The sequence below is a fragment of the Lupinus angustifolius genome, chromosome LG05, assembly GCF_001865875.1.
Source record: "Lupinus angustifolius cultivar Tanjil chromosome LG05, LupAngTanjil_v1.0, whole genome shotgun sequence".
Classification (NCBI taxonomy): domain Eukaryota; kingdom Viridiplantae; phylum Streptophyta; class Magnoliopsida; order Fabales; family Fabaceae; genus Lupinus; species Lupinus angustifolius.
Window position 1 is genome coordinate 21,397,608 of NC_032013.1, and position 26,296 is coordinate 21,423,903.

The following is a 26,296-nucleotide window of genomic DNA, read 5'->3' on the forward strand; positions in this document are numbered from 1 at the left end:
GCGTTGTCCAGGTTTCTCCCGTCCGCCGCCAAACATTCACTTCCCTTATTCCAGTTGTTGAAGAAGAGCAAGAGGTTTGAATGGTCTGAGAGTTGCGAAGCGGCGTTCAACACTTTCAAACAATATTTGGCCGCCCCACCTATTCTCTCCAAGCCAATGCCTGACGAGGTTCTGTATGTATATCTGGCCGTGTCCGACGGGGCAATCGCAGCCGTGCTAATCCGAGAAACGGCAGAAGGACAAAACCCTGTCTATTTCACAAGCAAAGCCTTGCAAGGCCCGGAACTAAGGTATCAGAAGCTGGAAAAAGTGGCTTATGCAATGCTAATAGCCACGCGAAGGTTGCGCCAATACTTCCAATCTCATGCAACGGTTGTCAGAACCAACCAATCAGACAAATCTTACATAAACCAGAGTTGGATGGGCGGATGATCACGTGGTCAATAGAACTCTCACAATTTGACATCCATTTTGAACCTCGCACGGCCGTTAAGAGTCAGGTCATGTCTGATTTCGTGACCGAATTGGCCGCACTAGAGGGCGATCGAGAGCAGGTATGGACTATCTTTGTCGATGAGTCTTCTAATCCAAGAGGCAGCAGGGCTGGAATTCTACTGGAGGATGGGCAGGGGGTAACCATCGAGCATTCTCTCACCTTCATATTTCCAACATTCAATAATCAGGCAGAGTATGAGACTTGCATCGCCGGATTACAATTAGCAAAAGAAATGGGCGCTCATAAGGTATTAATTTGCAGTGATTCTCAATTAGCTGTTTCCCAAATTACAGGTGCATACCAGACCAAGGATACCCTCCTCGGGAAATGTCAGCTCAAAGTAAAGGAGCTCATGGCCGACTTCGATGAAGCAACCATTCAGCATGTGCCCCGTGAAAGCAACGCCCGGGCAGATATCTTGTCCAAGATCGCCAGTACCAAATGCCTCGGGAACAATCGGTCCGTCGTCCAGGGCACAGTCTACCACCCAAGTGTCATGGCAGTGGAACAAGTGGAAATCCCAGACAACTGGACGGGCCCTTTCATCCGATACATCTTACACGGTAACCTGCCCTCTGATTTAAAAGAGAAGCAACAGTTCCTCAGATGTTGCTCTTAGTACACCTTGGTCCGAGGGACACTATATCGGCGGGGATTCACCACCCCTGCCTAACCGACAACCCCGTGCGCGGTTGGTCGTTCTTTTGTAATCTTTTTCAAATATATATGATAACGAGGTATTCTATACTTTGTATTGTTTTGAAGGATCATTTCTCACTCGTGGTTTTCTACACTCACCCAAGGGGCCGGTTTTCGCCCCCCTTGCCTGGTGCAATCACCCGCCCGAGGTGCTGATCACTTCCCACTCGTTGTTTTCTACATTCACCCAAGGGGCCGGTTTTCACCCCCCTTGCCTGGTGCAAACACCTGCCCGAGGCGCGAATCACTTCCCATTCGTGATTTTCTACATTCACCCAAGGGGCCGGTTTTCGCCCCCCTTGCCTGGTGCAATTCACCCGCCCGTGGCGCAGATCACTCCCCACTCGTGGTTTTTTACGTTCACCCAAGGGGCCGGTTTTCGCCCCTTGCTTGGTGCCATCACTCGCCCGAGGCGCGGATCACTTCCCACTTAGTGGTTTTCTACATTCACCCAAGGGGACGGTTTTCGTCCCCCTTGCCTGATACATTCGCCTGGCCAAAGGAGGATCACCTCCACTTCACTAGACGCACTAAAGGATCATCCGGCCAATGCACAAAGTCATTTTAGATACAGAATTTAAACAAAGACAAATCGTGAAAGCTGTTCATCCATTAAACAGAAACTATTACAAGGTACTTAAAAAAGAAAGATTACAATGTCCCCTCGTCCTGACCAGGAAAAGGCATCGAAACTGGATCGCCATTCTCATCAACTGCTAGCAGGCGTCCCTCTTCAACATAGGCACCCACCTGCATCCAAGTACAATCAGTACTTGGAAAGGCCAGAGCCAGCCGAGCCTGGGAACTCTCCCACGCCTCTACAGCAGCTTCGCCCACAAGCTTCTCCAGCTGCACATTTTCAGCTTTGATGGTCGTCTGCCCCTCCTACAGTTCTCGAACCCGGGTTTCCAGAGATGCCTTTTCCTCCCCTAACTCCTGCGTCTGCACAAGAAGTGCAGCCTTTTCTTGCTCGGCAGCATCAGCACGAGCCTTCCAAGTCGCAGCCTCCTCTTTCACAAGACGAATCTCAAGATATCGCCACTGGAGTGCTTCATCTTTGGCACAGACTGCCGCCTCAGATTCCATCACCTAGGCGGTAAGCTTCATCTTCTCACTTTCGAGAAAACCCACACGGGCTGACAAATCCGCTATCTGAGCCATGGCGACCTTGCTCAGCTTGACCAGCTCCCCCTTCTCGGCGGAATGAAGATCAACCATCTTCTGTTTCTCCGCCTCATGCAGAGCCCGGATTTTCACCACTGCGCCATCCGCGATCCGCGATTCTAAGACCCCATCCATCTCCAAGTACTTCTGAACCGAGGCGATGAGGACGACACTCCCCTTCACGTGTTGCAGCAAGACATGCAAGGGCAACTTGTCAAAAGCCTCCTTGGTCTGGGCGTTCATAAGCGCCTGATCAATCACTTTGGGGACGCCAACAGAAGAAAGGCGATCTTGACTCCCCCTGGAACTTTTCTTCCTGCTTGGATTGGCGGGGTGACCAACGTCCACTCCAGCTGCTTGCCCAGAGGCAGGGGTCGCCGAGGCACCGGCGCTCTCTTCTACCCTCGTTGGTGCAAACCGAGGAGTTCCAATAGAATCAACGGGAGAAACCGCTTCGGTAGACGCAGCAAGAGGCGGATCAACGACCCTTTGAGCCAACTCCTGATCCGCCAAGTCCTCGGGCTACTCAGGCAGAGACGACTCCCTAGCAGGGCGCCCCCCACTCTCTGAAGCTGGCTGCACAGTTGTCCGGCTGGGAGACCCCTCAATATGGCAAGGTACAGGGGACCTCGTCCTCTGACGTTTGGAAACAGCATCGTCTTTCTTAACCAGGTCGACGGCCCTCTTCAACAACATGCTTTTCCTCAGTTTCTCACTCATTTTGGCTTTTAGTTCGACTGCACAAAAAGGAAGAAAATCGTCAGTGAAAGGATAAAGAGGTACATAAAGGAAGCAATAAAAGCAGTCAGTATCCGGCCCACCCACCAACAAAGTCCACTAAAGCCCCGCCCCCGTCACGGATGACCGAACAAGGGAGAAGTCCTCCCTCATCTATCCAGTAAGTCATGGTCTCGGCGGCTTCCACCTCTTCTAGAGACAAATCTTCATTCTCCACTAGAAAGCTCTTGGAAGGGCGTTGATGGATGTCCCATTTCCATGCGAAGGGAAATTGCGGCGTGCCAGATTTGCTAAGGCACCAGTCGTTCCATGCCTTCCTGACATTCACCCTGAAATACCCGCCTTTCCACTTTTTCTCATTTGACGAAAATGGCGTAAATAGCCCCCGCCTGGGCCGAGATTGAAGACACGTCCATCCGTGGCGACCCTCCTTATCTTCGTCAGTATTGGTGCGATGGCCGACGCGGAACATCCAAAAGAATAACTTTAATGTGCAAGGGATGTCCGCCGCCTTGCACATAATCTCAAATGCTCGGATGAACCCCCAAGAGTTAGCTCAGTTGGCTAGAAGCGATCTGTAAATGTTCCAGAACTTGCACGTCCCATTCCTCCAGAGGGAGGCGAAGCCCCAAACGCTGGCAGTACGCCTCACAGAGGAAAAAGGTGTACTTGTCACTCTTCTCCTCTGCAAAATTATAGCAAACCCTTTCCCCCGACCTAGGGGCGCTGATCTCAAATCCATGAAAGGACATGTTGGCCACATGTACGTTGAGGGGGGTTCCGTAAGGGAACGTGCTGGGAGTTCCAAGCACCTCCCTATCAACCCACCAGTAGCGGGATTCCTCTCCCGCCATCTCCGCAGGAACAGATAGTTGAGGGGCCTTGGCCTTGTACGTCCTCGTCATCATGAACCTGTCATCACAAGAGTCATCAGACGCAGACTCAGACTCAGAACTGTCGCTCAAAACAGACCCATACTTGGCACGCAGTTAGGCCAAGTAATCATCGATACCTCTCCATTGGAACCCTACACCTCCACCTTTGGGAGGAGGAGGGACGATGCTCAATGGCTCGGGAACCTCCACACAAAGGTACGGAACAGTAGTTGATTGATTGCTGAGGATGGAGAGGAGGAAGGACGTCAACGTGGCAAGATGATGTAGAAGAGCTAGACCCGCCGGTGAAGGTACCTGAAAAGGTTCTCCGACGATCAAGTCAGTAAATGAACTTGGTAATAAGTGTATTAGAATATGAGGTATGAAGGAAGATAGTAATAGTGAGTAATGCTAGAGAGTAGAGAGATTAAGATACTTCCTGTTGGTAGAGACTTCTATTTATAGGGGGAGAGCTGACTTTGGGCCTTTGGCAGGTAGTGTAGCACGTAGCCGACCAAGGGTATTGTTGGGGGTTGCTTTTTCTGTGTCAGGCGGTTTGCCAGGACCGTACTCTGCGTTGCTCTTGTCTTTTAGCCTGTGGTTGGTTTGGTAGCCGTTCTGCAGTCTGCCTGCCGTGTTGGCAGGTGGGTTGGTGAGGTACAGATGGCGTGCCAGGGAATTTCTCCAATGTTAACTCTAGTGGGCCAAACACACGAGACCTACCTCGGCGACCAAGCATGTGGGTCTTTGGATCGCCGAGTAGGAACACTCTCCATTAATGAAGAGAAACCAGACTCATTGGTTAGAGGGTGTGGATATGACATGAGTGAATAAGAGCTCGAGTAGACTAAGAAAATGGGAATTTGGTACATGTGAATTGAATGTTGATTATGCACCTTGAGCGGTGAAGAAATGATTGCTCAACTACAAGGGCCTCATAAGGAATCAAACATACATTTAAAACATTTATTCAATGTTGTGAGAACTAGACTAAGATGTCTTATTTGAGATTGAACTTGAAAACGGTTCTGATTTGCAATCTTAATTAAATGAGTTGTACCGCTTTGAACCAAGGAAATTTCAGTCGGATCGTGTTAAAGTCGGTTTAATTGGAATAACCCAAAAAATGAACCAATTCACTTAAAATTAAAAAAATATATGAATCACTACTCTAATGTTTTGTTTTACTTCGGTTCAAAAAAGATAAAAATATATTATTTCAATATAATTTATACATAATTATTAATTATATAAAATTTTGTATTTATATATAACTATTAATTATATTATTTCTGTCATGATTGATGAATTCCTTCTCAATTAAATATATTTCTTTGTCTTGGGCAATAAAATATGGTAACATGTCCATCAGTCTTTGGGGACTAAGAGTAATTCTTTGGCAGCATTAAATACACATCAGTCTTTGGGTACAACAAAATCGATTAGAGAATCCAAAATAATTTCATATCCAAATTTCATTTGCTTTTTCTCTTCTTCAATGTCTTCCATTCAATGAAAGCTTGAAGCATATATATTTTTTATATTAGAAGAGTAAAAATTTATAAGTGAGATATGACATTTTAAATCAAAACTTTAAGTCATTAATTTCATAGTCATTTTCCACTTTTAACAATCAAACCATGAACCATCAAAAGACGGATGTATGATAACTGGCAGATCTTCTGTTTCCCTCGTGAAGGTAACCGACAATGGCAATAAGGTTGTTGTGCAGGATAGTGCTACGTAAACGTACGACGGAGCTGGTATAGTTGTCACTGAAACATACTTTTGTCTTTCTTTCTCTTATTTTTTGTATCTTATGGTGTTGTTGAGTTTGGTGTAGAGACATGGTAGAAGGTTGTTCTATATTTTGTATATTATGGTGTTGTTGAGTTTGGTGTAGAGGCATTTGCAGAGATTAACATGAGTTTGTTTTTTGGATCTACATTTGAGTCACCATCATATTTAGTATAGTAAATTTGTAACAATTTGTTCCCAAATATTTTTGTAATTTAAGGATTAACTCTCTTATCTAGTAAATAAATTTGAACAATGGGAGGTTGGACAAAGTGTGGTGTTGGGACCTGAGATGATGGTAGGGATAAGGGTGGAGAGTGAGTGTAATAGATTTGAGGTGGTGGAGGAATAGGTTGTGGCTGTGAGATTTGTTGATGAAGAGAAGAATATGTGAAATAAGATGACTCAGAGGTGAAATAACATGGTTGTGGTGATTGTTTTTGGGGTGATTGTGGTGTTGGTCATTCCGAAATCCAATGTAAAGGTGGTTGAGGTTGAGTTATAGTGAGAATGATGCTGATAATAAGTGTCATATGATGGATAAAAGGATGATGAAGGTGGTGATTGATTGTAAATATAATATACATAATACATGGTTGCTTTGAAGGATGAGTTAAAAGAAGATGGAAACACCAATTGATTGAGTGCAAATCATAATTTACCAAGAAAACTATGAAATTAATTTACTCCTAAGAAAATGGTCAACAAGAAAATAAAGTAAACACTAAATTCTTTATTTTCATCGATTATTTAATAGATGAATAATACACTATTTTTTCCTAAGATAATGATGATCATATAAATATCATTATTTTATAATACAAGAATATTCTAGATATAATCAATTCAAATTATTGAATTAAATCTGAACAACTAATTATCATATTATAATGAATCTCATAACAAACATCCTATCACATTATTTAAATAGCTAAATCATAAAATTAAAATAAAGAAATACTAAAACTAAAATATATTTAAAACTATTCAAAACAAATAATAATATCAATATAAATACATTAGCATGTTATATAAAATATCATCCACTTAAGTTTTAAAAAAAATGTTATTTTTATATCTAACTAATAAGTAAAGACTCAAACAAATCTTTCTATATTGCTTAATGGAACAGAACTGACAGAAGTTTCTGTGGAATTTGAACACTGAGAGAGTACAATGGGAGCTTCAACCTGCATCCTCATTTGGTTAAACTTGAGTGCTAATATTGGTTTTGACAACATCACATTGTTGATGAGGTTTTGTCTATCATTTTGATCATCTCCTACTACATGATTATTAGCTCCATGGTCTTCTGAAGGTTGATCTTTGTCACCATTTGTTAAAGGCATTGCACCTGAAACCTTCATTGGCTGCACTGGTTGCACCCTATGCCAACATTTCCAACATGGTTTTAAATTATGGTTAGGAATTGTAATGGCAGACATAATGTTATAATTTTAAATTAGTTGTCTTCACACTTGTGGTCGCAATTATGGTTATCCATGATTTCGTAAACCGCAATTTAAAACAGTGATTTCCAATAAAGTTGTTTTAGATTGGTGGCAATCTTACTACATCAAAAGGGTACATGTGAATGTGATTAGTATGGTGAGAAAGGAAAATCACAATATTGGTTAATTTGTTTGAGAATTTGTAGTAGAGGACAAAACCTGCATTCAATCTGGCAAGAGTACTTAAGGAGGTTAGGATTATACACTGTAGCACCACTGCAATTTATAGAGAAAAAAATGAAGATCGTTATAACAACAAACAAGCCTTAATCTCGTTAGGTGGATCAGCCGAAAAAATGAAGATCATTTTGGTTGTAAAAAAATTGAAAATCTGGCATTGGAAATTGTGCTTGGTCAAGTAATTTACCTAAAACTTGGAAGTGACATTTTGATTGCTGGTCCCATCCAGCTTAAAGCAGGAACTGCTACTAACATGCTTTTAATCAGTGAAAAAAATCATTGAAATTTAGAGGGTAAAAACATGAAAGAAGTGATTTTTCATGGTTTTATGTTTGGTTGGTAAAACAAATTCCACTCACCAGAACTTGTGAGACTGATATTACAAGAATCTGCTTGGTCTACACATTTGACATTGGTTACTTGAACATTCATATGATCCTTTGGATTGCAGAAAATATCATTGATTCCAATAATATTAGAAAATCCACTCATTCTTTCCCTTGGTTGTCTTGAGATTGCTTCAATTGTCTGTTTGAACCATGAACAAATTCATGTAACTTACATGTTATGTACAATTATGCATCATGCTTTTGGATATATACAACTTATAGGTAGTATTTGGTAGACATGTTATATTGAGAGGGAACATAACACAGGTTTTATTATATGTTTGGTGCATTTTATAGATAGAGTAAAAAATATGACATGAGACTTAAAATGTAAGATATTTATTCCATGGAAAAGGGTGAATCAAAGACAACAGAACAAAACCACTTTGTATTATATTGTTTCATTCTGATTTGTCCAAACGCTACCCTTTGATGTTCATATACATGCAACTTCATAAGGTTTAGTCTTTAAAGGTTCGTTTGTGAATTGATTTTTGGAGGAAAACGAATGAAAATAAAAGACACGCCAACCATCTCACAGGTGTATTTTATAACTTTGAAGTATTTTATTTTCTTTCATTACCATCTAAAAACCAACTCGCAAACGAACCTTTTTACCACTAAAACCTCTAAATCAGATACCATCATGAGCAATTTATAAACCTGAAAGATGAACTACAATGTTATTGGGGTAAAAAAAACTACCTTGGAAAACCTAGCCATTTGACTTGGAAGCCCAACCTCCTGTAGAATAAGTGCAAGCAAGTTACACCAATGACTTCAATTAACTCACAATTTAATATCAAACACAAAAGTTTTATCTCAAAAACTATTGTGATTGCACTAATAAAAAGAATATTTCACATGTTTAACTTGAATGTAAGCCAATTAAATGTTAACATCATCTATGAATTATTCTGTGCAACTCAAATATTTTTGATTTGCCAACTTGAGGATTAAATTTTGTTAAACTTAATTTAGTATGAATTTTGAAATTTTACCTTTCGACCGTGATTACAAGCCTCATCACTGTTCACGTACACCTTTGTTGCCCATCTGTTGAGGAATAAAATATGAAGATTGAAGCCATTAGGAAAACTATATCTTTATGTAGAAACATGCTAAATAAAATATGCATGTATTTGGAGAAAAATATAAAGTTAAAAGAAATATTGCTGGGAATAAAAAATTAGGAAAGAAGCTCAATAAAGGTTTGAACTAATTGTGACTCTCAAGAAATTATTACATCATAAATAACTAATGGTCTCAATCACACCTTCATTATTAATTTGGAAGAGAATCATTTAATTTTAAGTCATCAATAATGAGCATTGGATTGGAATCATTTGTTTTAGAGGAAAAAATTGTATATGCTATATGTATATGAATTTTATACAGTTATTGCATCATTGTCTATTTATATTTAATAATCACTACTCTTCAAAAAAGTAATCGAAATGAATAGTGAATGATATAATAACTTTAATAACTATGTATTTTACATACACTATTTATTTTATACTATGTAATAGTTTCATGTGATTCTCAACTATATAATCAATATGTTAAACATGGGCTTGAAGTAGTAACCTACCCAAAAAATTTAGGTAAAGAGGAAAAAACAACGTACAAGCAAGAATATAGAATAAAAATGACAAATGGGTATCATATCTAATAGAAATGTTTCGAAAGGGTAAACTCAACTTGGTGTTATGGCGTAATTGCAGATTAAAAATAATATTTCTGTATCTTTTTTCTTAACTTTTTATTTATGAGTCAATAATTTTATATTTGTATGTACTCATGCAAATGCCTTGATTTTATTATAAAGTATTGTAGTTAATTTGTGTCATGTATTGAATCTTAATTAGATTGGTGTATATTTTATAGCTCATACAAATTTTTTTATCTTTAGGTCATAAAGTAATATTTTATTTATTAATTATTTGTTTATAAGTAATATATCTCATTTTATTTTGTTGTGGGTGAGACTCAAATTCACAATTTTTTCATTTCATTCCTTAAACCTTCACCCTAATAATCATGCCACCTACATAAAAGAAGCAAATTTGATTTTGCATCCGATATGAAGAAGGGAATGAAGTATCTCCTGGTATAAGGAGATAAGTTATCTCCTTCTGCCAATGAAATTATGATATATGTCATGTTTCATCATTTTCTATAAAAATATTTTTAGAGATAAACAAAATAACACACATGTCACATTTTTACTGGCCAGAGAAGATAAGTTATCTCCTGATATGAAGAGATATATTATTCTCTATGAAGAATATTGTAAATCGGTAACACTGCTTTAAGCAATGAAGTGTGGATCAACTATAGGCTTGTTTGGAGGTTATCATTCTCATGCCAAACCAATTTGATTGGGCAACTAGTTGGCAACATTAGCAACTCATGTTGGAAACTAACAAATTTGGTAGCATCCTTTTTTTCACAATTCTTTATGACCTTGTAACTAGAACCACGTGTTCCATTTAAAGGCCATTCATTCATTCAGCCCAATTTTCTCAATCTCTTATTAAATTAATTAATACAAAAGAATGAAAAAGTTGTATCAATATAAGAATAGAAGTGAAAAATGATGGAACATACGCGCAGGATGTTGGGCGGTTCCATACAAGTCCTGCAATCACCACAAGCTGCAACACATGACAAAGTTATCTAATGTTAAGAAACATCTTCAGCATTGTAAGAAAAAAAGAAACATTCTAATATGATTTTAAATTACGGTTATGATACATTAAGTTTACCACAATTGTTGCAGAAAAGTGTGGATCATGGTGTCCATATGATTATAATTGTAATCGTAATCATGACTTTTGCAACAACAATATTGTAACTACAATTACTATTACGGATTGTTACTTAAAACTCTCATTTGAAGCTAAAGTGATAGTAACAACATAACAGTGTACACATCTGTTGTCACACTTTGTGCCACTCCATGTGCCATGAATTGTGATTGGTCAAAAAAATATATTTAAGTTAAAATTTAATTATTAAGTATTTTTCTGACCAATCACAAGCGCTTGGCACATGGAGTGGGACAACAGATTTGCTATAACATAACCTCATCAAAGACACCAGCTGGACTGTCCTCATAACTAGCTAGAAAAAATCCACCAAGAGTGTATCTGTAAGTAAATAAGTGAAGTCAACAAATTACATGTTTCAAAATCAAACTTCTAAATTAAAATGATTTCATTTTGAAAATGAATTTTTTTACAAATGCTAAAGATGTTAGGATATACAAGTATTGAAATTTACATAGAAGATTATATGTAAATGAGTTGAATTGTTGAAAGGGAAATGTTGCATTTGATGCATTCAAGATTTCAAAGTTCAATTTTCCAATGTTAACTTTAATTTCTAAACTTTGATTTTTTTTAACAATACCCTTCTTCAAATAATACTAACCAAGTTTCATAAAAAAGTTATAAATGAATTGCTCCATTTTTAAAGGCAAGATAATATAATTAAATTGAGAAAAATCAAGAAGTGCCTACCCAAAAGCTTCAACCAATTTCAATTCTTTTGGAATGCATGCTTGAGCTTTTTCTGCCTTCACAAGATGAAGTTGATACAAGGCACTGATAAGCATAGAAATTAAACTAAATAGTTAAATCCACACCATCAGTGTCAACCATAGATCACAACATAAGAGCTATAAAGAAAATGAATGTGTTACACTTTTACACTTACCTGCCTCTAAATATCCATGGAGGCTTACCATACCCAGATGAAGGTTTTTCCTTTACAACTTCCATGAACTGTGAATAATAAAATATAAATCATTTTCAGCAGAAACAATTAATCATCACTTGTGTTATAAATGAATGCATTTAAATTCCAAACCAATAATTACTTAACTGTGTATGGTATGGAGTGAAATGAATGAAATAAACAAATGAAGGTGTAGTTATATATTACCTCAAGGAAGAGCAGAAATAACAGTGCATGAGAATAAATTGGTGTAGTTATATATAATGGAATTTGTTGAAAGAAGAATAAGAGAATGGCACAAGAGGTAAGGTTTGGAACTGAACTTGGAATGAATGGATAGACCAACACAACACTTTATCCTATGTGTCATATTGTGAGGACAAAAACTTAAAATAAGGAAAATGAAATTTTAAATATCTTGAATTAAAATGGAACATTATTATTAGTGTAAAGTATTTCAATGTTTTCATTTTATGCATTATATTATGCAGTATAATAATTGTTAGAAATTATACTTAGTAAATGATCTATAGAAAATATGACAAATGTTAACGATTCATCAATTACACTGATATCTCTTGAGTTTTAGTGAAATTATATAAACTATCCATCATTTTTTTGCACTTACATAAACCCCTAATTTTTATACTTTCATTACACTAATCACCTCTGCCTGAAAAATAAGTGATTAAAAAGATATGATAAATGCAATTTAGTTAAACAAAACATAATATATTGTGGACACAAGTCCAAATAATATATGAGTTAATACCTCTTTATTATTTTTGGTTTGTTACGATATAGTATAAGAGCGATTTAAACAATATCTATTTAAAATTGTTGATGTATTTTGTAACAAAAAAATAATAAAGAAACATTAATTTGTATATTATTTAGATTTGTCTCCCTAATATACCATGTTTTGATTAACTTAATTGCATTTATCATATTTTTTGTTTAAAAGATTACACTTATTTCTCATGCAAGGATTGTCAATATAATGAAAGTATAAAAATTAGGGGTTGTAGGTGTAGAAAAGTGAGAGATGATTTATGTACTTTCCCTAAAACTGATATAATTATTGGAAGTCCTTCAACATTATAAAAACAAGAATGTGTGACTTTACTAGACACAATTATCGGAATAGAAATTCTCTAATAAAGGGATAAATACTTCAATTTTCTTATATTTTTAATGATAAAAATGTTATTTTATTATATTTAAAAGGATAGATGTATCATTATATATATTATTATATATATTATGTATGTTTGTTTTCTACCTCCATTTGCATATTTGTGACTAACTTTTGTGTAGTTTGAGTATCGATATTTTTACTTGGTCTTCACATTGATGTATTGTTAAATGATACTAGATAATACCTTAGGGTTTTTTGCCATTGTTGATAGCTTATTCAATGTGGTTGATATGTTGTAAAAGAAATTAAATTGCTTATTTATGTGCACGTGAGGAGAAAATATTACTTATATTATATGATGTAAAGTTAAAGTTGATATCTTTTATATTATAGCATACATGGATGATGAGAAGGAAGAGAGGGATATAGTTACTTGTGAAAATGAGAGGGTAAAGACCTTTAAAAAAGGAGAGTATGGGTAAAGAAAAGAGAAATGTGAAAATATTTCATGGGTAATATCTTTATTCTAATGTTATTTAGATATGGAGATTGCTAATTATGCTCTAAGGGCTCCTTGTTACAAAATCAAAGAAGATTTCTTTTATGGATAAGTAGTGAAATTATTGTATTTAGAAATATATATTTTTGGTAGAATTGTATTTAGAAGTATTTATTTCACCCTTTTAATATATGTTTTCTCTTCTTCATTCCTTAATCAATGCCCTAAGAGCTTCAGTTGGGAGAACCTTTTCAATTTATGATAAGGGTTAAATTATAATATCGAGTAGGGTGTTATAACTATTGCCAACTATATGGAGCTATATGACAACTATATTCTCTTAAAGTTGTCCTTAATTGGATAAATAGGAACTTGTGGAGTAAGCCACTCACCTTGATTCATTTTTCTTGAACTTCTTGTAACTTCCTGTCGCGATCCGATTTTCGGTTGGAGGACCGGCCCTACAATTTAGAAAGAGGAGAACTCGACTTCTACATCTCTCAATTGATTTGGAGTCGCCATTACGTTTTTTGCAGTTAAAACATAAAAAACTCTCTTTTATGCCCAACTTGGATACTATGGTCTTTAAACAGAGATTCTGAGTTCGGGAGTCGATTACGGATCAGGGAAGGTATTAGCACCCCATCCGCCCGTATTAAAACGGTACCCTTGCTAATCACATGAACTCTTATACCCTTAAACAAATTTGTTTATTAAAATTCAATTTCTAAACAAAATATTTTTTAAAATATATAATTGTTTCGATTCAATGAGACTAATAGTTTAGAAACGATGTTGGTCGTAGACCTTCTCCTCATTTTCAGGGGAGTTAGAGACAACTCGAGCCGTAACCTCACTATAAAAATTCCTATAAAATTTATTTGGTAAAATAGTTTCTAATTATTTATACATACAAAACTTAGTGATAAAATAGTTTATTAATTATATATAGGAATTAATAGTTTAGAGACAGTGCTGGTCGTAGACCTTCTTCTCATTTTCGGAGGAGTTAGACAATTCGAATCATAATCTTACTATAAAAATTCCGTAATTAATTTGGTGATAAAATGGTTAGGGACAATTTTCATATATGAAATTAAGTGATTCAATTGTTATGAATTACTTTTATATATGGAATTGATAGCTTAAAGACAGCATTGGTCGTAAACCTTCTTCCAATTTTTAGAGTGAAAAGAAAGATACACGGGCCGTAGACCGGGCTTTTCAAACTCCGCAAAATATATATTTTATGGATACGAATATTGAAGAAGTTATTTTTGATAATTAGTTAAAGAGGTAATATTTGTAATGAGTTAGGGAAAATAATATAAATATGTAACATGCATATTACGAGAGTTCACCAGAAACATAGACTTGGTTGAGACATTTGGAGTTACCTTCTGAAATAGCTTTCATCACAGCAAAATTCTCAAACGAAAGTATTTTTAAGAATCAATTAGATAGGGGAGTTACCGACATTGTCCTTCAGCGCATAACTCTTATTTGAATAAACCATCACATTGAAATATTGTTCTTCTACCTTAGCCAAAAGACACGATGGCTTTATTGCACGAACTTTGACTTAACTAGATTGCTATGTGTTGCATTCTATCCCCGTAGGTTATTGCAGCTTAGTAACAATATTAGAATCACCAAGAGTATTAAGATCAACCAGTACTTTTCCACTAATAGGCACCATGACATATTCAACTAAAAGAGCTTTGACTAATAACTCCTTGTGGCTTTGATTCTCCATATTAATTCTCCTGGTTCATGGTAAGATATAGTGACCAAGTGAACATGAGTAGATAACGATCATCAATGAGGCATCCAACAGACCAAGCTCATACACAACCAACCAATTCAATAAAAGGTGCACCACTAACGTGGTTGCTGCTATGTATGCAATTGGTGCCACTATGCTTTGTGATTGAAGGAACTTTTGAATTGGGAAATTCACAACATATGCAATGATTTGAGAGATTAAGCCATAGACAAATAATGCAGCAGTTGATGCAATACTTGGAGCTTGTCCTAGAAAGATTAAAATTGGTTCACTAAAGACACATATCACTGTTAAAATAACACCAGCCATTGATAGAAGCATTGTTGATCTTTACAAGTATATTCATAGCATTTCAAACTTGTTGGTACCACATGTTTGTCCGCATAAGTCTCAACTGCACTCCCCCCTCCTAAAAATTTGATTCTAGCTTTCCACATAAATTCTTCAATACTAGAGCATTTCTTCAACATCCCATTTTTGTGTGGCTCCAGCCATGAAGATTGAAGGGTTGTCTTGTTGTTTGTTCATATTTCCTAACACAACCAGCAAAGCTGTTTCAAACCACAAAGCCTCTAGATTTATTTCATGTTAACAAACTCCCAAAAAAAACAATCATATCAAGGGCTGAAGGCTTTTCACGTGAAGAACTTGGTGCATTTGGTGGGGGTCATGGTGCCTCGTGTCATGAAACCGGTGATCAACGATTGTTTCCCCATCGTCACCGAAAGGAACCACGATCGCCACATCAAGAAGAGAGATTGAGATGGTTGATATTATCCGATGATACCTTCACCATACCTGGAAGACTTTTGTTGGAATATTCGGAGAGGTAAAAAATAGTGTATTTGAGATTGTGAGGATGGAAGATATTATTTATCTTTTTTTTGTAGACTCTTGCAAACTCCTGGTGATATTTGGTGAGCAGCTAGAGAGAAATGACACTTTTTTATGATGCACAGGAGATGGAGAATCTTCAAGGAGCCACATGAAGAAGTGGAATGAAAGGTACAAATATAGAGTGACATTTATAGATGCAAATATACGAAAGTGGTGAAAAATGGATACTAAAGTTGAGGAATGAGTGAATGGGAAAATGGACTACACTGGGCTGTTGGAGAGTGAAGAATGTCGTGCCATGGATGATGAAACTTCAAGGAGCTATGTGGACGGTGATATGGGTGGTGTGTGCTCAACTACTCTTACCTTCATCTCTCTACCTTGCTTTTTTCATAATTCTCTTTCTTTTCTATGAGATAAGGAGTGGAGATGAGAGAGTGAAGCATGAAGATGTAACCTCCACAACATGCCCCCTTGTTTTGAAGAGTGAAGCTGAAGAGCCAATTAACTTAACAAACCCTCACTCCAGAAAAATTACCATAGATTTTATGAGACTGTAGATACCATTACCAAAATAACTCAGTAGCCACAATTTCTACTTCACACATATAGTGACTTGTTTAATTATAAAATTTATAAACAGAACTTTAGTAAATGATATACACACAGCATTTGGAACTTTAGTAAATGATATACACAAAGCATTTGGAACTTTACACTTGCATGCCTCCTACTTGATTGCAAGGATGATGTTGAACAAAATGGGTGGCCCGGTACATGAAACTTCCACCTAGGGAGGATAAATATATTCAGTCTTACCTCGCAATCGAAGATACTGCTTCCAGGATTTAAACTCTGTACCTCTAAGTCACAAGGCAAGCAACATTATATTTGCGCTGGGGTAAACAAATACTTGAAAATACTATAATAGAAGGACTTTGATAACCAAGATGCATTTTACATGCTGACCAGAAACTATTTTCAAGCCAGCAAAGGAACAGTCCTAATTACATGCAAAACCATGTCCAACTAGATTTTTGAGTCTTTAATCTCAGCAGGCACAGAGCATCTCCAAATTCCAGCAAGAATACTACCAAAGATTGAGTGACACACACTTGAAACTGCAATGGGCACTACAGTTAAGGGATCTCTAAAGTGCTGAGTAGCCAGAACAATTCCAAGCACTGCGTTCTGCAACATGAAGCCGAAAATGGTTAGTTAGACGTGGAATTGAGCCAATTATAACAAAAAGCTGAAGTAAAATACCTTTGCTTAGCAATGCAGTTGAAGAATATTATACCTGCATGCCAACCTCAATGGATATGGTTCGGGACGATGACACATCTAGCCCAAGCATCCTTGCAAGTGCGTAACCGAAGAAAAAGCCAGAAGCATGAAGAAGGAAGGACGCTAGAATTACTTGTCCACCAGACATAAGGATTCCTGAAGAACTCTTGGCGACTGCATTTCCACCTAAAATCGCCGTAGTTACTACGGCCATGTGTGGCATTATTGGGGAGACAAATTTAACAAGAGGTTGGAAATACTGATTCAGAAATGAACCGGCCAATACAGGTAAGAGCACAACCTGTTGAGATAGAAAGGAGTGTCATTGACAAAAGAGCATCATAACAAACTGAAACAGAGACAGCACTAAAAAGAACCTACTTGTAATGTTGACATCATTAAGCCAGCTGCATCCACAGCTACATATTTACCGGCAAGTTTGGCTGTCAGAAAAGGAGTCATGACCTGCAATGTTAAGTTTTCAACCAGACAATGTTGGTCAAGTTTACAAAAGTAGTTTATACTTTATAGAACATCTGAAGATCATTCTCATTCTAATTCTCATTTGATTAGGATAATAAATTGGTGCTTGAGAAGTTTGTTGAAAGGCTTGAGGTGTAACACACATAAAATAGTTCCATTGGTATTCCATTAAATTCCATGCAAGATCATTTTTTGTTCCTGATAACATCTATCTTTCAACTAATCATAAGAAAAATAACATACTTTTGTGCATCAAGCATCAAAATATTAACAAATAGAAGAGGATATAATTATTTATGCTTCAGCACATAAATATAGAGAAAATATGTCCATAGTTATTTTCCATGAAATGGTACCACATTTTTGTTATCAAGATTCCACGTCAAATAGGAAAACCAAAGATAGGACTAAAGTAATACTAATAGTGAACCAACCACAGCTGATAAAGTGCTTGCAGCTGTCATTATCACCGAAAGCGCCACATTTCCGCTACCAAAACAAACAGGACATCAGATCATCTAACTCATGAAATCCATCAATAGCATTGCTTGAACTAACATTTCTGAGAATCAACATACCGTGCAAGATATGTAACAATATTACTTGATGTACCTGCAACGAATGAAAGACTACTTAAGTTAAAATAGGAAAAGCATGGATGGAAAGAATAAATCACCATGCTAAAATTCATACCTCCCGGACAGCACCCAACTAAAATTAAACCTGCTGCATAATGTGATGGAAGATTTAAGAGTTTGCTTACAAAATATCCAGATAATGGCATCACCTGAAAATGGTCATAAATTCACATAAACAAGGATAGCGCATCAAGATAAATGGTGCAGAATGGTAGTTTAGAGGTAAAGGAGGTGCAGTTTTTGGGCACAAAACAGTTTAGATTACGAGGAAAGTATGCAAGACAAAGGAATAGCACCAACTAAGTGAGAAATGAGAATTTATAATGGAATTTAGATATCCCTATCAATAGAGAAATCTGATAATTGACCTAGCCTGCAGTAAGTGTAGGTGTAAGCAAAGAAGGTGCACTTTATACACCATCAAATTCATATCCATGTATAGGTACAAATAGCTATAAACTTCATCCATCACATTAAAAATCATTTTGTGTTACGCCTCCTGTAAACTAAAATCTCCACTGTCAACAACAAACCAAGGCGTTGTTCGGTTTATTTATTACTTTTATTTTCAGGTCATATGGTTTCACTCATAAATACAAAAATGAACTTATTTGATTTTGTTTCTTGTCTTTTTTTCCTTTAAAAAACAACAAAATTTTCGAGAAAGAAAAAAAGTAAAGAATTGAAAATGGTTAAAATTGGAGAGTCCAACACACATAAGATTTGTATCTAATGAGCTAAGCAAAGAAACACATAAGTATCTTTGACACCACATCTTGTGCAGGGTCTTCTCCAATTATGAAATCTTCAATATCTCCTACTTCTTTGCCTACATCTTACTTAAATTTATTATCGAACTTCCCCACAAGTATGAGTTCTTCACACTCCAGCATTTGAGGGTGTCACAAAAAATGACATCTCCAAATTGGGTGGCAAAGGCTCTTACTTGCTCCCTGATCACCTTCTTTACAATACTCATATGAGGTAAACTATCAAATTGATACCTTGGAGGACCCAAAACACCATAAAGATCACATAAGTAAAGTTGGCATTGAATAAGTATTTGTTGTCCCAGAGTATATCTCAAACCAATGAAAACATATCATGTCAAAGGGCGATCTATCCATGACGAGGATGGAGCTTGGGTGAAACTAAGAGGAGGTCCGAACTGAGTGATGTTGAAGAATCAGCGAATGAGTTGTGGTTGGGGGTGAAATGCCACTCGAGCCCAGAGCTAATTGGTTCTCCTTGAAATGCGTTCAAGCGTAGTTATCATTTTTTCTGTTTTTCCTTCATTGTCGTTGGGATATTCTTTATGACAACTGGTCATTGTCCATTGACATTACATTGTGACCTTATACCTCATAAAATTAATCAAGCTTATGTGTCTTTTCCCCTTATATTTAAGAGACTTCTCCCCTCACCTTATTATCACTTCAAATTCACATCAAACCAAGATAAACACCTTTAAATTATGGAAAAAGTTATGATCATTAACTCTTTAAAAAATGCAAATGAATGATAGATAATATATTGACCATGTATAAATATTTACCTCAGTGGTGTATAGATATTACACTCTTAAATTATTCAAACTCCAAATAACTAGCACAAAGTAGAGAAAGGACGAGATATAGATACTAACCGAATATTGAAGAACAAACCCAGAAAGAACTTCCTTAGGCATAGCAAGAGCCCCACAAAGATCATCAAGAGTGAGGGTCATCCCCATACAAACCATGACGATGGTGAGCCCCACAATATTCAATTGTGGAGTGACCCATTTGAAATAACTCGGTCTCATTAACCCCAAAACACATCCAACCGTTACCCACAAAGGAAACACGGTTGAAAACGCTTCACCAACCAACTCAACCCACTCCCCAATGCTCCTACCTCCATTGGCGCTGTACCTATTCGACGAAATGCCACACCGAAGTGGAGTAACGTTGGAGGTAAAAGTTATGGGTGATTTTGATGTGGGAAATAAGGTGGAAAGGTTTAGGAAAGGTTGAGGTTGAAATTTGCATGGTAGTATGAGGTGAGAAGATGATTTGGTTAGAGTCAAAATAGAGATGGGTTTGGGAGAAATGATTGTTGGAACAAGGTTGGAGTGTGATTGAACTTTTCCATGTGGATGTGAAGAGCATGCAATTGAGGTTTGCATTTTTTTCACAGAGCGTTGTTCAATGTACTAGCTGATCAAAGATCATAGATTGACTCCATCTTGCTGATCAAAGGGAACCCCAAAGGTTTTAAATAATGGTTTCGATAATTGTTTCGGAAACTTCGAAAACTTTTAAATTTGAGACAAATGTGGGACGCCAGCAACAGCTGCAGTCACCACATATTGTTTCGGTGACTCCCAAAACTTTGACATATCATATCAAAATAAATCTCTTTTGTCCGATATACTGTTGATGAAGTGTTGTGATGTCAATTGTGGAAGCTGACAGAGTGATACTAGACCCCACATATGCATGGCCATGCTGGTTTTATCAGTCTCGTTTCGGTGGAAATGATAACACAACACATTGTATAAACTGATACACTTTGGTTTAGTTTACATGACAGAGATGTATAAAATTTCTTACTTCAACCTTCAAGAAATCAATTAAGAAAGCAAAAATAAGTTCTTCCCTTCATACGTTAATCTAAGTTAGTATCTAGGCTCATAAGAAAACATCATCAAAATGCTTTATATTTGACAACATCACAACTCATAAATTACCCTAAAAAATGTGCAATAACAAACACATATGCTTTCAACTCATAAATCATTGGATCACCAAAGTAGATACACCATTTTCAAATAAAATCTTGTTTATGCATATGCTTTGTAAGTGAACCCTAACTATTGAGCAAAAATTTCTCTTTTGATAGTGGTTGAAGCACTATTTGATTATCTACATAGATAAATGTATTTTCCAATTTTGAGTTTAATATATGTTGATTGTTAGGATAATTTTTTGTAGGATGTATACGTCATCCAACATTATTTTATTATTTTTATTGAATAATCAATAATTATTAAATGGTAAATGTGCTAACATAATAAAATAATAAAATATATTTATAATGTCAATGTCACTAATCAGACTATTGTCTATTTTGGTAATATCCAAGATACAGAATTATTCAATGTTTTCAAAAACTCTGCCCAGAAAATAATTATAAAATTTCACTGCATGTGGTTAAATACTATCATTTATCAAAAAATTATATGATCTGCTTTTGGTTGGGCACATTCGTAATTATTACTGAATGGATTGTAGACCAACTCCCCCATTTTATGAGAATATTTAATATAATATGTCTATTTATAAAATATATTTAATGGTATAAGTTTATATATATATATATATATATATAATTCTAACAACATAATATTTCTAGATCAATGACTAAATTTAGTGGTAGATAAACTGAATCCTTAAACGTTGTTTTGTCTTGTGGTCAAATTCAAATCCTTTAAATAATAATTATTGGAAGAGGAAGTCTCTATTCCCAAAATATTAGCTGAGAGATTATTGGAAGAAAAAAAAAGGTCACTACTTATTATGTTTCTAAAAAATTTGCTATTATTTTCATATTTGTTAGTGCATTTGTCAAAAAGAACTTAATCATTAAAGTTGGCATTCTCCTTCTAAGTGGGCTTCTGTCCTCTTCTGGTCGAGATAATTTTTAAAATATGTTCAATTTAATTAATACATACTAGACAGTTATTAAATTAAGAACTTAAAGAAAAAAATATTGGACACTTACTAAATTATATGTTAAATGTTTTTATTTAAATTTTATCTTTATTTTTTGACTAATTTTATCTTTATATATACATGTCAATATGTCATGTATCAATTAAAAACCATTTTTGTTGCAAGAAATGAGACCTATTTGAATGATTTAGATAATGTATGTGACTTTTTTGAAACTTATAGGGAAGATTTATGTTGCATGATCTTGAAATTGGATGGCAAAGCCAGAAATCTGCATCATAATAAAGCGATAAAGATCTGTTGTCTCAAACCATGTCTCAGACCAATTATATTATGTCACGTCAGTTAAAAAAATTAAATATTCATAACTTTATCAGTTTTGTTTCATTATGATTGGTCAGGGACGTAGTTGGGAACATGGTTGTGGACAATAGATCCCCATCCATAATAAAGACCAATTACTTAGAGGGGAGGAAAGAAGAAAGTGCTAGTAAGGCTTAGTGGTCTTACTCTATCTATGATGAAAGGGAACATTGCTTCATGATTCTCATAAGGAAAAACAAATTGCTAGAAAACTTTGAAGAATAAGCTACCATCTTGCAGTTTTAAGTTCATTCTTCCTATCAACTACATCAAGGTAGCTTTTGGTCACTTTTAAACAAGTGATTCTAAAGAAACATTTTATTTTATTTTAAGATCTTCATGAAAAACATAAGTAGTTTTGTGTTCTGAACAACACCATCCAAACATTTATCTCATTAAATAGGATTGGCAGTTTCGTATTTAGAATATTAATAAAAACTAAAGGAAATGATTTTACCTAGTGAAAACTGATGTTTATGTTTTTTTTAGTAAAAAAAACACATCTCTTACATACTTATGATAAACAAAAGTATTCTGAATAAGGTTACTCTAACATAAAAACAATGATAAACAATGACAGAAAAGTTATTTGGTGCACAACATAGTTATAGTCAAAGTGAACACTAGATATTTAATCCACCTAAGTGTAATCACTTCTTGCCCTTTATTCAGGTTGTTGCCATCACAATTCAAATGGAAATCAATATGGAACAACATGAGACTCTATAAATAAAGAATTGTGTTCTTGAATAGCAAAATAGAGCATCATGTACCTATTAAATACTGATATCAAAAGAAGACAAAAACCAATGATAAAAACAGATAAATATACACAGATGTCTACTACAATGTTCAAAACTTGATGCTCAAATATGACTTATAAATAGTAGTGAAGCATCGGATACTTGGCAATGGCGGCGTTGCTCAAGATCGAATCAACAACATGAATGGTGCAATATGGCTTTCTTTCTATAATCTCATTTTGAAGCATGGTGCAAATCCTCAATGAATGGATAAATATATAGACAATATGAACTTGTGTAGCTCTCAAGGAAGCAACAATAATTGCTTCAATCAAAATAAGAATGTAGCCATCTCTAGTTTCATACCACATTTACCAACTTTTGCTCATTTCTAATCCCTGTTCTGTTTTGTAAAACAAAAAAAAACAGAAGTTGGTGTGAGAGTACTCTTGAAAATTTGATATAGTACTTGTGTTTGTGTCAATAGATTTTCTTTTTCTTGTTGAGTGTAACAAACAGATAATAGATTTCACATAGAGATATGTAACAAAGTTTTTAATATGCAATGTTCATTTCACTAAATTGCAGTTTTGTCCTAGACTCATCACATTATGTATTTCCATTTCATTAGTAATAGTTCTAAACTGCATGAAACTTTCCATTCTTGTTTTATATGATTAAATGACAGTTTGTTACTAAATACAGCTTACAGCAGCAAAAGTGGAAAAATAAATAGCCACTAGGAAAAAAAGAGCATTTAAAACAAAGAAATGAGTTTTGCTTCAATTAGCATGTCACCTAGTAGGAAATCATTCATAATTTTATAGACTACCAACAATACTATAATTAAATTATTTATGCTCACATGCAATTCAACTATAAATTATAAATTAAAAACTTAACATATCTAGTTCTAGAATAATCTTTATGGTCAGAATGCAACCTATTAATCAGGGGTTAATGTTGTTAGATTACCAACTACTTTGGGAATATAAGATTAAGATCTAAGGTTGGTCTAGGAAGAGGTTAGCCACTATTTTATCAATCTGTCATGATATCTGAGGTAAGTTAATAAAGGACATTATACTAAAATGGCAATCACGATCAATAGTTTTTTTTATACTGCCAAGGGTATCTCCTCACCTTTTTGGATAAGGAACTAATCCTTTTTGGGGTTCGTGGCTGCCCCTCCCAACAACTATCGCTCATAGGAATCGAACCTTCAACCTTGGGGACCCAATGGGGCCTTACACCACTACACCAACATCTTGTTGGTAATAGAAGTAACAACAGGACTTGGTCAGAGTAATGATAGAAAGAAAAACAGGTTTTTAACTTCTCAAATGAGGACAAACTTAAGATTGTGGTTTGATAATCTTGTCTTAAGAAAACTAATCCTGATGCAACAAAAAGAGAGGAGTATCCTGGTAACAGAAGAGAATGAAGTCCTAAATATGTATGAACTAATTTCTGATTAAAAGACATTGGTTCTTAATTATTATCGAGTAGACAAAAGATATGCTCAGAAATGAAACAAAAAGATTAAGGATAGAAATAAAAAAGAACATTCAGATTCAAATAACTGCATAAAGAATACACTGTCTATACCTTTTTTTATCAGCAATGCTGATCATGTGTATGACACTACCAAGGGTTCGGCGCTAGCGTCTGCTCTAGATTTATTCTCATAATAGAAATACAAAATCAATTGTACTATTGCCAAAATGGTTCCTATCCCATTTGGTGTCTACAAAATCAAACATAGAAATAGGTACATGTTATAACATAAATATATACCATAACAAAATAAACATTTCAAACTAAAATAGGTACTCAAAGAATGAATAGGAAGAAGAAAAAATGAGCTAAAAGGAACCTTACATAGATGAAGGGATCATCATTGAGTAATCCATAAAGAAAGAAAGATGTGCTCATTAGGAAGGTGGAAAGTGAGAGATGAAATGGCATAAATTCAACACTCTTTGTCTGAATGACCAATTTCTGAGAAGAAATGTTTAAAATTATAGATAATGTAAGCAAATTCACCTAGCTACTAGATAGAACATGATAATAGTTGAATCTAGGAAAAGATAAACTTACAATTATGAACAATGGAGAAGCAAACATTGAAATGAGAGAAGCACAACTCAACGATCCAACAAAGAGACGGCGCGTTACATCGTCCGCAATTTGCAAGCTCCCGACTATTATACTTGCAAATATGCCAAGAACTGCTAGCAATAATCCTAACATTCTCACCTATCAGAGTTAAGAGTATTTCAGCTTGTGAAAATTGTATCATATCATAAGTATAAGGTTCTAATTGTATCATAAAGTTAACCTTTTTTTCTTTCTCAGCATAGATCATGAAGATGATTATGTACACAAATTGAAAGATTGCTCCAATTGAATTAACAGTGGTAACCAACAAATTATCTGGTGATATCAAAGGTGTGCCATACCACATGCAAATCAAGCAATTGATGAGAGAATAAACATATGGCAACCCTGAGAAAAATTCTGTTGACCCATTTCTGATAATTCTTCTAAATGTGGGTCTAGATTTCAAAACAGAACAAGAATCAAACAATGAAAGAGATATAATCAATAAGCAAACAAAAAACAGAAACTTCTTTGCTCAATTATCCTCATAGTCTGTTTGCGAGTTGATTTTTTGACAGGGAGGAAAGGAAAAGGAAGCTTGAGAGTCATCTCACAAGTGTATTTCATGGCTTCCAAGTCTTCCCTTTCCCTCCAAAAATCAACTCGCAAACAGACCTTTTAAGTATTCTTAAAGAAAACTTACATGGGAGATACAAATAACCCAAAAGCAAAGATGTTCCCTGCAAACATTGTGAATTTTGATCAATATAAGCATACTATAAAAATGGGTTTTTTATTAGTTAATGATTCATCAAAAATCAACAAAATCTATGAAAAGAATCCTTAAAATTGAGAGAAGTTACCTGCAACTCCAGCTGCATCTTTGGCAACTGTATAGATGGAATATGCAGCAAACATAGACATTATGATTCAAAGTTCAAACACTAATTCAGACAGAATCAAATATAACCAAATGAAACCAAAGCCTCTATTTATTATATCATAAAGTTGATAGTGAAATTTGAGACATGCCCAATATGCTTTTTTCTCACTAAGATGCTTTCTTTAATTTCTAATAATAAGGTTTCACACTATATATAAGTTTTGTAC

The 26,296-nt window shown here is 35.4% G+C and overlaps 3 protein-coding genes across 7 annotated transcripts; all 3 read right to left on the reverse strand.

Annotated features, from left to right (window-relative positions):
- On the reverse strand, window positions 6,817–21,625 carry LOC109348078 (protein NEOXANTHIN-DEFICIENT 1). 4 transcript variants are annotated; one of them, XM_019588291.1, is made up of 12 exons: window positions 21,607–21,625; window positions 11,801–11,845; window positions 11,573–11,640; window positions 11,377–11,460; window positions 10,941–11,004; window positions 10,463–10,509; window positions 8,851–8,905; window positions 8,555–8,593; window positions 7,820–7,988; window positions 7,648–7,708; window positions 7,440–7,496; window positions 6,817–7,155 (listed from the first exon to the last, which is right to left on the reverse strand). In XM_019588291.1, the coding sequence occupies exons 3-12, from the start codon at window positions 11,635–11,637 to the stop codon at window positions 6,867–6,869; spliced, it is 930 nt and encodes a 309-aa protein (XP_019443836.1). In that variant the 5' UTR covers window positions 11,638–11,640; window positions 11,801–11,845; window positions 21,607–21,625; the 3' UTR covers window positions 6,817–6,866. The 4 variants fall into 4 exon arrangements, with proteins under 4 accessions (XP_019443836.1, XP_019443839.1, XP_019443838.1 ...); XM_019588294.1 differs by lacking the exon at window positions 21,607–21,625 and having other exon boundaries at window positions 6,817–7,039; window positions 7,079–7,155; window positions 11,801–11,957; XM_019588293.1 differs by lacking the exon at window positions 21,607–21,625 and having other exon boundaries at window positions 7,648–7,702; window positions 11,801–11,956.
- LOC109348076 (probable sodium/metabolite cotransporter BASS1, chloroplastic) lies at window positions 16,795–20,520 on the reverse strand. Its single transcript, XM_019588289.1, has 7 exons — window positions 19,907–20,520; window positions 18,317–18,410; window positions 18,202–18,235; window positions 18,058–18,112; window positions 17,522–17,605; window positions 17,154–17,441; window positions 16,795–17,044 (listed from the first exon to the last, which is right to left on the reverse strand). Exons 1-7 carry the CDS (start codon window positions 20,426–20,428, stop codon window positions 16,883–16,885), a joined length of 1,239 nt encoding a protein of 412 aa, XP_019443834.1. The 5' UTR covers window positions 20,429–20,520; the 3' UTR covers window positions 16,795–16,882.
- On the reverse strand, window positions 23,065–26,296 carry LOC109348079 (bidirectional sugar transporter SWEET2-like). Of its 2 annotated transcripts, none has more exons than XM_019588296.1 (7): window positions 26,050–26,296; window positions 25,890–25,926; window positions 25,425–25,641; window positions 25,184–25,342; window positions 24,965–25,084; window positions 24,683–24,830; window positions 23,065–23,486 (listed from the first exon to the last, which is right to left on the reverse strand). In XM_019588296.1, exons 1-6 carry the CDS (start codon window positions 26,108–26,110, stop codon window positions 24,714–24,716), a joined length of 711 nt encoding a protein of 236 aa, XP_019443841.1. In that variant the 5' UTR covers window positions 26,111–26,296; the 3' UTR covers window positions 23,065–23,486; window positions 24,683–24,713. The 2 variants fall into 2 exon arrangements, with proteins under 2 accessions (XP_019443841.1, XP_019443840.1); XM_019588295.1 differs by having other exon boundaries at window positions 24,692–24,830; window positions 26,050–26,295.

Bases quoted from the DNA above. Each gene is read 5' to 3' on its own strand.
- LOC109348078 (XM_019588291.1), bottom strand. From the start codon at position 11,637: ATGGAAGTTGTAAAGGAAAAACCTTCATCTGGGTATGGTAAGCCTCCA. The intron at 11,461-11,572 runs GTAAGTGTAAAA...TATGCTTATCAG, and splicing joins CCATGGATATTTAGAGGCAG to TGCCTTGTATCAACTTCATC. The intron at 8,906-10,462 runs GTATGTTCCATC...ATTCCTCAACAG, and splicing joins AACCGCCCAACATCCTGCGC to ATGGGCAACAAAGGTGTACG.
- LOC109348076 (XM_019588289.1), bottom strand. From the start codon at position 20,428: ATGCAAACCTCAATTGCATGCTCTTCACATCCACATGGAAAAGTTCAA. The intron at 18,113-18,201 runs GTATGTTGATTC...TTGTTTTGGTAG, and splicing joins ATTGTTACATATCTTGCACG to CGGAAATGTGGCGCTTTCGG. The intron at 17,045-17,153 runs GTATAATATTCT...TTCATGTTGCAG, and splicing joins CCATTGAGGTTGGCATGCAG to AACGCAGTGCTTGGAATTGT.
- LOC109348079 (XM_019588296.1), bottom strand. From the start codon at position 26,110: ATGTCTATGTTTGCTGCATATTCCATCTATACAGTTGCCAAAGATGCA. The intron at 25,927-26,049 runs GTAACTTCTCTC...CAATGTTTGCAG, and splicing joins AGATGCAGCTGGAGTTGCAG to GGAACATCTTTGCTTTTGGG. The intron at 25,642-25,889 runs GTAAGTTTTCTT...TTTGAAATCTAG, and splicing joins GGGTTATTTGTATCTCCCAT to ACCCACATTTAGAAGAATTA.